Source organism: Morone saxatilis, unplaced genomic scaffold, assembly GCF_004916995.1.
Source record: "Morone saxatilis isolate NCDOM2014 unplaced genomic scaffold, NCSU_SB_2.0 Contig20, whole genome shotgun sequence".
NCBI classification, from domain to species: Eukaryota; Metazoa; Chordata; class Actinopteri; family Moronidae; genus Morone; species Morone saxatilis.
Window position 1 is genome coordinate 15,198,468 of NW_023339763.1, and position 12,089 is coordinate 15,210,556.

Consider the following 12,089-nt stretch of genomic DNA (forward strand, 5'->3'; position numbering starts at 1 on the left):
ACTTTATTTGCGCACAACAGCAATGTGAAACCTTTCTTTTTACAGTATGTCTGCCTGCATGTCTCTATGGCTTATCCATGGCGTGCAGTTCTGGGCTTCCCCATGTTTTCCACTGGCCAGTGTAACCCAACACACACAGCTTCTCTTACCTCACCTCAGCTAACAAAAGCAGTGGACACAGAACCTCATCTTGGCTTGTAGCCTGCTAACTGGGCTGCCTGAAATATGATAGTAGGACACACAGCACATGCAAGTAGGCCTCCATCTGTTGAGGACTTAGTCTGAGGGAGTTATGCTGCTATTGTCCGGTGTAGTGGCCGTTTAGGACTCTTGTTGACAGTTTATAAATGTGCAGTGGCCTCATGTGTGGTGTTTTGTGTGTGTTTAGGGGAATATCTGTCTAAAGCAGAGCAGTAGTCTTGTGGTAGGTGTGTCAGAGCTACAGTCTGTGTGTTGTGGATTAGCATGTAGGATTGGAAGCCATCTGGCCATTTTGTCTCGGAAAGGGGAGGGGGAGTAAGTGAGAGAGATGGATGGAGGGAGACAGGGAGAGAGAGAGTAACAGAGGAAACACTCACACACTGACACATTGACACAGCTCCCTCCGTAATCTCCCTACTTGATGTCTGTTGCTACTTAGAATAGGGTTGTGTGTGTCTGTGTGTTTATATGTGCTCATCTGTTTGTAACAAAGATAGTACTTCTGTGACTTGCACTGCTTCTGATGTATGAAACACAAATCGCAAATGTGGCTTAAGATAGTAAGAGAAATATTTAAGATTCCAGAAAGTAAGAGGTATATAAACCCCTACAGTAAGATGGTGCAATGGGTGAAGACTCCCCAGATGGATAGAGACTATAGATAATTAATGGATGAAATGTTGCAGAAGAGGAATAGGGTTCAGGTGGTTTAAGAGATTAACAAGTTTCACTAGGTCAAGAGTTTGCAGAGAGTTGCAGAGGAGTGTCTAAACTTGAATTTGATTGAAGATACAGAATACAGAATATAAAATGTTGAAGGCTGTGAATGAAAAGACTGCCAGTGACCTCATATGTGGTTCAAAAGAAAAAGAAGAATTGCTTTGATTGTCCTATTGTGGATTCCCTGTCTGTATTTCCTGAGTTAAGGCCTTCACACATGCTCCAGCATAACTTCAGTTTAAAGGCAGCAATCCTCATGTTTGATTAGTCACTGATATTACACAATTATGATCACAAAACTAAGATGAATCATGGAAAATATCCAAGCACAGTTTCTGTGCAAAATTATGTATGATCACCATAACCGCATAATCCAACATTTGTAACTCTAGGTAGAAAGAAATGACTCCGCTGTCAGGAATATATAACACGTTTGAACTGAGAATCATCCAGAGCAGTGTTGTTACACTGTTCCCTTGTCTCCAAACAAGGAATTCAGTTTCTTTTCTCAGCTGTATGGAGGTGTAACTACTTTGCGTGCAAACACGTGCCTCTCCATTGATTCACTTGTCGACACAAATATTAATCTCCTGGTAGTGTTTGTCTATGCAAAGTCATAATGCAGCTATATGCATTTGGCATGGGAGAGGTTATCAAAATGAAATGCTAGTTGTAGTAATGAGATGCAATATAGTTGTAGAATAGGTGTGATGTCTGGATATATTTTTTCCTATACATGAAGGATTTTACACAATCACAAAACAACATATTAACTGACCTCGCATAGAGGCAAACTATACATTGCTGGAGAAAATACTGTGAGAGAGTGACAGCATGTACATAATCTACAAGCTGTTATCACTCCTCCTATGTCCCCTTATAATGGTTGAGTTTTAACCCTTTCAACCTGACTCAGAGCAGGTGCACCAGCTGGCATTGTAGGAGGGAATCCACTCCCCTCTTTGCCTCCAGCTGGCATTCAAATATGCCCACCCATGCCACACTAATGCAAAGGAACCCCACTTTGTTGCCTTAAAGCAGACAGTACAAGATGAGTGGCGTTACCTGTGCCTGGAGCTCACATCTTTGTTAGACACAAACTTAATGTAACTCAAAGCATCTGTTTTGGAGTGAGAATGCGATGTATAGGTTGATTCAAAGATGACTGGTTACAGTCAAGTTACCAAACCTTGTACGTCTGATTGCCCGCACGTCCCCATGCAGTGCTTTGTCAAGTTCGAGGTAAGATATGAAATTAAAATTCTACAGTATAATATTTGACACTTAGAGATGCTTCCAGTGAAGGTCAGATGAGAATGTGTCGGTGTGAAGGACAGTCCAATCGCCTACATGGAGCCATTGGTGTCTCTTTCTTGTGATGTTGGAAACTGATGTATTGTATGGCTCGTTACTTAAAGTGTATTCGCTGCATTCATGTATTCATGGGTTGTAGCCACCACCATGGGGCAAAACTATGAGGGTTATTTGGAATGTCAAAACTGTATGAAGTATTCAAGGTTTTGGGCCTCCCTGCGGTCTATGGTCCAAGATGCATAATTTATAACTGCAATGTCTTCTGTTTGATTCTCCCGTAAGTCTCCACAAACGTCCAACTTTCAAATAAAGGCAAAAAGCCATAAAAAAGGTGAGCTGTGGAGCTGGTGATATACAGTAAACCACTGGACCAAGCCAGCAGTAACCACAAACCTCAGCATCCGTCTTGTGTTTTTATTATGGACCTGAGTGAATGCCAGTTCATATTTACAGTTTCTGAAGTCCTGAATACAAGGTTATGAGTAGAATATGCTCATATAATAAATGTAATATATAATATAACAAGGTAAGTCATTCTGTCAGGGAGAATAGAAAAGCTGTCATAATGTACTAGTATAACAGACAGAGGTTTATCAAAATAAGTGTATGTAATATGTGTTTCAATTAAAATGAGGCCTTTCTGTCAGGAAGTAAGGAGCTCTCAAAACACATCCTGTATAGCGTCAATGAGTTTAGAAATTAGGTAATTTTATTACATTTTTAATCCCTTTTGTCCACTTGACAGAATGAGCCATATTTTTAAGCACGCACATTTATGCTACTGGTAGTCCATTTTGATAAAATTTCCCACCTGACAGAAAAAAAACTGCTTTACTTTAAAGTATTTTCAATGCGACTGGTAACTCATCCAGAGAGCAGCTTAAACTGTCAGAACATGGTGCACTGCAGTTTTGTTAGCTGTGACTGTTCAATAGTTTGATTTCATGCTTTTAATTTAATGTTGTTTACTTCTGCTGCTGACGTGCTCATCAAAAAAGATGTGTGCACACAGCTAATTGAATGACCCCAGAAAACACCCACCAAAACTGTCGAGATCGTGATACAAAAATCTATTGAAAATGAGAAAACATGACAGGTTTAAGACATGTAGCCAAAGTGTGTGTCTGTCTGTGCATACACGTGCATGTGTGGATATGAGAGAGCAGCACTAAATATTAAATGACACAGCAAGCTCTCAAGCCTCCCCAGCAGGGGAGTTTGGGAAAGGATCGTGCCTGGTAAAATGAGAGTCATAGTGGATTGTAGGCTGTGATGGATAAATGGGTTTTGAGTGTAGACTAACCTGTGTATTTCTGTTTTTAATATTTTTGTGTGACGAATATTTGGATCCTTAGAGAGTAATTTGTGTAGTTTTTTTTAAAACAATCATGCTTTTTCAATCTCGTTAGTATTGTTGCTGATTAGCATCGGACAAGATCAGAACAGCCAAACAAAAGGTGCATTGCAGTAATCTGATTTAGATTAAATGAGGCTGAATCAGAAAACGTTTAATATGTGGTGGATTTAGTTCTGTGGAGTCGAGGACCTCAATTTGCCTTTCATCTTTATATCCATAGTAGAAAAATCAAGTTTTGTAACTGCTGTGTGACCCAGTTTCATTGCTGTGTAATTTTTTGTCTCGAGTTTTCTACACACACAAAAAAAACCCAAGATGAGACAGACATCTGGCTGGTAGCTAATAATAGATCACTGGTTACTGATTAAAGATGTTTCGTAACGATTGCATGTTTGATGTCATTTTCGGTCTTAGCAAAAATAATCTTGACAGGATAATATACTGTATGTATAGCAACAGTTTTACAGAGCTCTTTGGGATGTAATAGGTCAGTGTGAATGGACATTTAAAGTGGTTTGCCTTTGATATTGTGTAATCATGCTCTAGTTAGCATATTATGAACGGGTATAAGCCTTTTATACCAACACGATTAAAAGATGTTCATGCTCAACATTTTCATGCCTTTCTCCCAAGGCATGTGTGTTTGAGCTAAAAATAGAAGCTGGGAAAAAAAAGTTTGATTTTGACATTTTTGTTTGGTAAATGATACTCGTGAAGCAATTTACACGTGATGAAAGAAACAATTTCACACTTTCTGAGAAGGCAACAACAACTGAATCAGTATTTATGAATATGTAATGAAGCTTTTATCTGGCTCTTGTCCGAACATCATTAATATGTTATTGAGTTTATATTAATTGTTACCCTGTGTATAGATGTTTGCTGCTGCTTTAAAATCATTCTACAAACAAACTTTCTCCATGAAATATGACACAGGAACTTTACTTACAGTGAACTCTACAAGATTTACGTTAACGCCACGAGTTGAGAATAAACTTACACAACCTTGTCTCACCTGCCACCTGTTATAGGCAAACTGAGGAGGTGAGCTGTGACTTGTCCCTTTCATGAACCAAACGTTGGCAGCTGTATGCAAAGTAGAGCGTCTGAGTTTTGCAAGAGGGGGGACCAAACCAGAGAAGTGGAGCCTTGTCTGACAAAAGCTGAAATGTCAAAAATAATTATAGCACAGTAACCAAGTCACAGTCATTAATTGTATGAAATAGTAGCCAGCTATATTTTAATGTTTTGGAGATTGTAGGTTCAGTGCATGTTCTGTGTGTTTGTCTTCACAATGTTTCAGCTTTTTTAGGCTTTAATACTGATTAAGTACCTGGATTTCTAATATTGAATTTGTAGGTGCAAAAATCAGATTAAACAAACAAGATATAACCCGTTAATTAGTGAGCTTCAGGCGGATTTAGTTACCTTTGGACAGAACCAGGCTAGCTGTTTTCGGCTGTTTCCAGTCCTTATGCTAAGCTAAGCTAACTGGCAGTTGGGAGAAGTTTCTTATATAGTTTACTGACATAAGAGTGTTATTCTTATCTGACTCTCTGCAAGTCAGCTGATAAGCTAATTTCCCAAAATATCAAGTCACACTTAAAGCCCAAATCCTGTCATAAGACAACAATGTTGATACTGAATGATTCTGCAAAAGCCTGGATTACATTTATGTTTTTTTAACATTCAATGCCAATCTCTCTACAATATCTGTACATGTCAGTTAAGTAAAGAGTGTGGTTATGGTTTTTAAAAAAGTGAACATTAATTCCAGGTCTGTACACGTCCATGTGAACCCAGTCCCAGGGAGACTGGACTCAAGAGCCAGTAGAAGGGATGAAAATTTATTTAATAACATAATAACCATCAGGTGTCACTGCTTAGTCACATAACACTTTTTTCACTTTTTTTTCGATAAACTAAAAATGAATACATAAAACTAGAATCAGATTAGATGATTTCCTTTTAGATGCTGTGGCATGTTAGACCACATGAGGTTTTGATCTTGTGACCATAAATTTGACTGTGTCCCCTTCAAAGGGAGTCATTTTTATCAGAACAGATGAAGGAGCACCAAACTCCTCCTCCTCCTCCCCACTTTCTTTTGAAATTAAAGCACGATGTCATCCACACTGTGACTTTGTGTGTTTTATTCTGACCTTGAGAGGCCAACCATGTGAGAGAGAAGCGTTTGTGCAGTAACATGTTGACATCTGTGCGTCGTTGGCCTCCAGTGGTCTGATGTCTGGGGGAAGTGTCTGGGTTTGTCTGTGTGTATGAAGGTTGTCGAGTGAACTGTTCTTTCTGTGCTCTTGCTAACAGCAGAAAAGGCCAACTTTTTCTAATTCAAGTGGCCAGTAGAAGTACAGTATGGACTGCACCAAGAAAGAGGAGGTAACAATGCTAAACTGCAGCTCTGGAGTGTGTCCCCCCCCCTTTCCTCCTTATCCTTTGAATGTCCTCTAGCTGTCCATCCCATCCAAGTAATCAGCATCCTTCAAAGAAGCACAGCCAAAGCCAAAGCCAAGTCAAACAGAGAGCGTGTCCTAATCAGGGGCATGAAGAAGAGCTGGGCTTATGGAGCCCTCCCCCCACTGCGGGGCCATTACTGGGCCGTCATGGGCTCAAGATTAGAGCCTCTTCCTGTGTTAGCCATTCAAATTCAGCATTAATGTTTGAAAGAGCAGAGAAAATGCCTGCTCTTCATGGATAGATTAATATTTTATGGGAGAGAAATGTGAAAACATCCCCAGTAATATCTGAGCTGAGCTGCTGTGTCTGCGGTGGTTCTCTGTGTGTGTGATTTTTTTAGACATTTATATATCGCTGTCAAAATGTCACATCCCACCAAAGCCAGCCAAGCAGAATGAGGTTTGGCTGTGAAATTTCTGACAAATTAGCATATTATGGATCAGTGTTGCAGCTGTTGTACATTGAGAGAAAACTTGGTCTCTTAATGAAGCTTTTTTTCCTTGTCTGCTGATATAGTTCAGCCTCATGAACCGACTATCTTCAGCATCAGGCAAACGGCAGACATAGAGTTGATTTATGATGTTGAGAGACTAGCCTGTGTGTGTTTCAGAAATAGGAGCTGCTTGTTTCAGGGACAGTGAACTCACTGACTGCTTGCCTGCCTGTCAGTCTGCACAGTAAATAGGTCAGTGTTTTATGTGAGTGAAGAATCAGTAATATCCGGGCCTCCATGAATCTGCCATCTTTAGCCGTTCCGACCGCTCGGCAGAGCTGCTGCATCGGCTGGCAGTCAGGTGATTAGCCCAACAGCCACACAGCAGTGAGGACCTGCATTAGAGATTTGTAATGTATAAAACTGGTTACTTGTGGTGTAGCCAGTGGCAAAGATTCTCACCGTTGCCTGATATAGAAGTGACCAAAGTCAGATGTGTTTTTCAGCTACATAATTCATTGACACTCCTCTTTTTTACTGAAATTATCATATTTATGAGCATGCACTCTACCTTCACTGTAAGTGTATTTTGTGTTGCATGCTCCCATGGAGGACAGGAGTATCAATGGAGCTAAGGCATACTACACGTATGATTCACCCAATAAACCTCAAGAAAATATCAATTTTATGTTTAAAGGGTTCAAAACCTCCTGTCATCTCGTCATTATTTGATGTTGCAGCCATTGATTTTTTTCCTCTGTATTTGCCGACCAGATTGTGATCTGATTGATTAGATCTCAGTTGCTGTTGTCGGGTCTTGCTTGTGCCATGTGCACATGTTCGTGAATCCACCTCTGTGCATGACTATAAAAGCTGTATGACATACTGTAGCTGGCAAGATCGCGTTCAGAAGATTATGTTAATGGATTAACAGAGGCATCAGTCACAGCTGCTTTACTCTCAACAGGACAGAAGCACTTGTATGTGTCTTTGTAATGGAAAAACAAGGACAAGCTGGATATATGTAAGGGATTATGTGCAACATTGTTTAAGATTTGAATGCTATTTGTTATTTTTTGTTAAAGATGTTGCAAAGTTCACATTGTTTTTCAAGCTATGATATGCTGTGAGTAGCAGTCCAGCAGATCTGAGCTAGCTTGCCTTAGTGGCAAAGCTAATAAAGGTTCAAGTGGTTCATTGTGTACTTGTTCTGTGCATTTTTGTTGATCATTTAGCATCAATCCATAACTGGCATTTTAAATGAAATCCTATAAAGCATTTTGAAACCTTTGTTTTACAGCATGGTGAAAATGGGAAGCTCAGATATTGTTTAAATGGTCAGTTGTATACAGTAGGGCCTGTTGTGTCAAGTGGTATGTACTGTAAGGCTTCCATATCACACCACCATGTCAGAGTCAGAATCACTTTTAATGTCCCGGTATGTGTAAAACTGTTATGTACAGATATACTATATATATAACATATATATAACATATATATATATAAACATATATAACACTTGTATACAGTAAGACACTAGTGCAATGGTGCAGAGTGCAAAGGATGCTTTTATCTAACAGGTTACTTTATATACACGAGGTAGGTGGATGCACAGCGTATACAGTATTTAAACAATGAGAATAAATAATTTACAGCAGTGGATGTTTGAGTCACAGGGTTATTGCTCAGGGATTGTTCCTGTGTCCGGAGTTAAATGTTCATCAGAGTGATGGCAGTCCCTATGTCTTCCCTACCGGCAACTTCCTGTTGTTTTTTCTCTCTCTGGTATTGGGATAGCTGCATTGGCAGAAACTCCCTGTTGCTTTCGCATGTCAATATTGTGACATTCCTTTGTAAACAGCAGAGTTTTACCGGGTTTTGTTGTTAGTGACACGCCTAACCTTCAACCTAAAAGAACCTGTTTGCTGCTGTTGTCTGGTCTCACCCAGCATGATGGTAGAAACTGCCAGCAGTGTCCCCCCCACCCCCCACCACCACTGTATCTCATAAGATCATGGAAAGATGCCAGGAAAATAATCTTTACCAGTACATTAAGATCATAAGGTGTTTCTCTGTAGCTGTCTGGTTATTCACACATAGTGGGTGCCCTGCAGCTAAGCTGTATCAAACATGTAACTTTTATTTATACAGTTAACCAATCTGTCGGGAGTGACCTGTTTCGGGAAAGGGTAGCTCACCAGTTTCTCATGGATACAATCGATCTCAATCTGAAAAAGAGCTGCAGTGGGGTTTTTTTTTTTTTTTTAAAGAAATCTTTATTCTTGTCATGTTCCCCACTTCACTGTAGTCCACCATTTGTTGCATCAACTCAGATAAAACACGAAAATTCATCTACAGCACGCTCTGATATTGAAAGCCAGGAAAAGTATGGGCTGCTATCTTCCAAATCATTTCCTGCTGTGACTATGGAGTAGTTTGTTAATTGAATGGATCACCATGTAGTTTCTGTGTTACATTCTCTTGCCAAGTGAAACTAAACTCTTTTTCCTCTCATCACATCACAAGAAGAGAGGGACAAAAAACCCTGTCTGTTTATTAGGAAACATCAAGATTATATTTGTAGTCTTTTGTCTTAGACCAGTGTTTGATCTTCAGACTTTTTTCACATAAGTATTGGCAAATATTTTGTAGGCTAGTTTATATGAATAAAACATTAGAATCAGACTAATTATGCATTAATGCATATTGGTTAATGTTAGCCAAGGGAAGTAAAACTGTTACTGTAGATGAGAAACTGTTCTATAGATCCAAGATTGAAAAATGCTGACCTAATCAAATTCAGTGTGTACATAAACCTGTAGTTATCCAGTAGGCAGTCAGAAAATGAAGGAATTTAGATTAAATGGCTGACTTGTTATAAGTGTTGTTCATAAGAGGACTGAAAGACAAAATCATAACAGTCACTCATCTCTGCAGTTATAAAGACTGTTTGGTTGGTTCTGGTTGTAGCGTCCAAACAGGAAATGACAAATATGTTTCACAAGAAGAAGCGTCTTTTTCAAGATTTGAGCCTGCAGAACGGGAAAACAAAGAGGTCTTGATCTTATCAATATATGCAACATTTTTCCCCTAATCTAATTCCTTCATTCAAAACCAGTTCTTTCAGGAAGTGAACAAAGAGAAGGGTGTAACCAACCTTCTGCAGAAGATGGTTGCATAAAATTGTAAAGGCCACTGGGAAAGCACATGTGTCATTTGTCAGGGGCAGTGAGTGCCGTGTATAAGCCAAGGAGTGGTCTTTGTTTGCTAATGTAGGTCTCCACTAAGGGGGCAGCCTGGATGGCCCGCTTTCTGGGACGGTTGTGCTGCACATCACATGATGGGCTTGGCCTCAGGGTGAGGCAGTGAAGGAGTTTAAGATGGTAGTGGGTAGATGGAAGATGAGAGGATGAGTGATGGGAACATTTACTCTTGCCGGTTTCTCTTAGAATCAACTCCTGGTTACCGTTTTCACAGCTGACGTGGACATTGGACTCCACATCACTCCCAAATAGCCTCCATTCAAACAGCAAGAGAAAACGTGGTGAAGGTCATAGGATATATTGATTTTTGTTGTTGTTGTTTTTTTTTTACATCAAAATGACAGTTTCAAGAATCTTATAAGAATCTAAATAATTTAAAATGTGTTGTGCAAAGTATCAGATTTTTTAGCAGAGAATTGAAAATATACATGATTCAATGAGATTTTCTTAGACCTGCATCCAGTGTCGCAGCAACAGGATTCCTCATGTTACAATTCTAAAATAGGCCAAAGCTCGGCAAATACAACACTTTGAAAGTATAACTAGGAGTATTTTGTCAGCATTAGATCTGCCTGAATGCAACTATCAAGTCTTAATATGGATTTTTTTCACATTTAAGTTACCCTAGTTCTGCTTCTTTAGAAACCAGCCAAAAGACTTACACTGTGCAACTCACTAATGTCAGACTTTTATCAAATAACAGACTTTTACTGAGTCACAAGTAAAAATGATTGTGACTGCTGGGTTGCTGAAAGGATTAATTGATTAGAAGTAGTTTCTCAAGCAAAATAATCACATTCATTTTAGCTGCTTTTCTCTGTGTTATATCATTATAAATTTAATGTCTTTGGGTTTTGGGCTGTTGAGTGGACAATTTGGGAAATTCAGTGGTCAATTTCACACCATTTTACAGTTATATAATATGCATTTCATCATAGACAGATATTATATAATTTGTGTTCTCTGTTGCATCCAACAAGCTGTCATTACGAGGTCATTGCTTGCAGCCGACTTTGATATTGACAAAATCATTTAAAAATTAACCAAAACAGACTCATATATCCATAGTCGATATTATTGTATTTTGTACACTTGCTAGGGAGTACTAGTTAAAATTCAAGGTTGTTATGTTAGGTGCCAGCGGTTCCTCTGTCAAAGTTCTTACTGATCTTTAGCCAGACTTTTTAACACTGAACTTCTCTCTCTTTCTATCTCTCTCATAGGACATTGTGAGTGCTACTAAAGATGTCTGATAGTGTCGATATTGAAGAGAAACCACCAGCCCCCCCCTTGAGAATGAACAGTAGTTCCCGAGACTCTTCATTGTTGAATCACGCCTCTAAACCGCTTCCAATGGCTCCTGAAGAGAAAAACAAGAAGGTCCGCCTGCGCTCCATCTTCCCCGGGGGAGACAAGAGTGAGTATCCTTGTCCACATGTCACACTCACGCTCAGCTCGACATTAACGCACATTATTTACTAGTTTCCTGCGTATAAAAACACTAGAGATCAGCCTGTAATCACTTTTTGTTCATTCCCTGTAGCAAACAAGAAAAAGGAGAAGGAACGCCCTGAGATATCCCTACCTTCAGACTTTGAACACACCATTCATGTTGGCTTTGATGCTGTAACAGGAGAATTCACAGTAAGTATCTCTTTCACCTGACAATCAGGCATATAAACACGGACTGATGTGCTTCTAAAATCCACTTCCCCATCTGAACGCACAGTCCCAGCACGCATTTCTAAAATCAAAATCCCCTGAGGTGATAGAGTCACTAATGATATATTCTCCTCCACATAAAATTGGTCACGAGTGACTTGAATGACAATCTATCTCCCCTGTCAGCTGAAACCTGCACTGGAATCCTTCAGTGTTTCTTGGTAAATTACGTTTTAGCTGCAGTATCAGTTTGCAGTCGTTTTATTCTTACACAAACCTAGATATATAATACCATGACACAATGTTTCCATCTATTATTTTCTCTGTTTAAAGTTCTTTACATTGAATTTGATCATTTCTTTTCAGTTAATAAAGTGTTTTTGTTTTGTTTTATACTTTATGCCATTCCCCAGCAAATAGTTACTCTAAGCAACATTTAGACAAAGCAAAGCTTATAAAGCTTTTAATGGTCAGTTTTGTATCCCACAGAGATGTTCATTCAGCTGATTGGTGCAGAATAGTTCATTGTTTTGCATTAAATATACTGTACCTTAAATTTCTTGTTTAGTCGTCTTTGGTTAGGGCTGAGAGGAATAACTCTTTTAAGATAGAGACTTTTCATCATTCCCCTTTAAAACTTGTATACTCTGGAATACTGTATGTG

At 39.2% G+C, this 12,089-nt stretch overlaps 1 protein-coding gene across 2 annotated transcripts in view; it reads left to right on the forward strand.

The window, feature by feature from the left end:
* The window catches only part of LOC118331905 (serine/threonine-protein kinase PAK 3), a 29,030-nt gene that overhangs the window by 2,677 nt on the left and 14,264 nt on the right, over window positions 1–12,089 (forward strand). For both annotated transcript variants that reach the window (XM_035667001.1, XM_035667002.1), the window contains exons 2-3: window positions 10,987–11,180; window positions 11,307–11,407. In XM_035667001.1, the coding sequence (XP_035522894.1) occupies window positions 11,009–11,180; window positions 11,307–11,407 (273 nt within the window). In that variant the 5' untranslated portion in view covers window positions 10,987–11,008. The remainder of the gene's footprint in view (window positions 1–10,986; window positions 11,181–11,306; window positions 11,408–12,089) is intronic.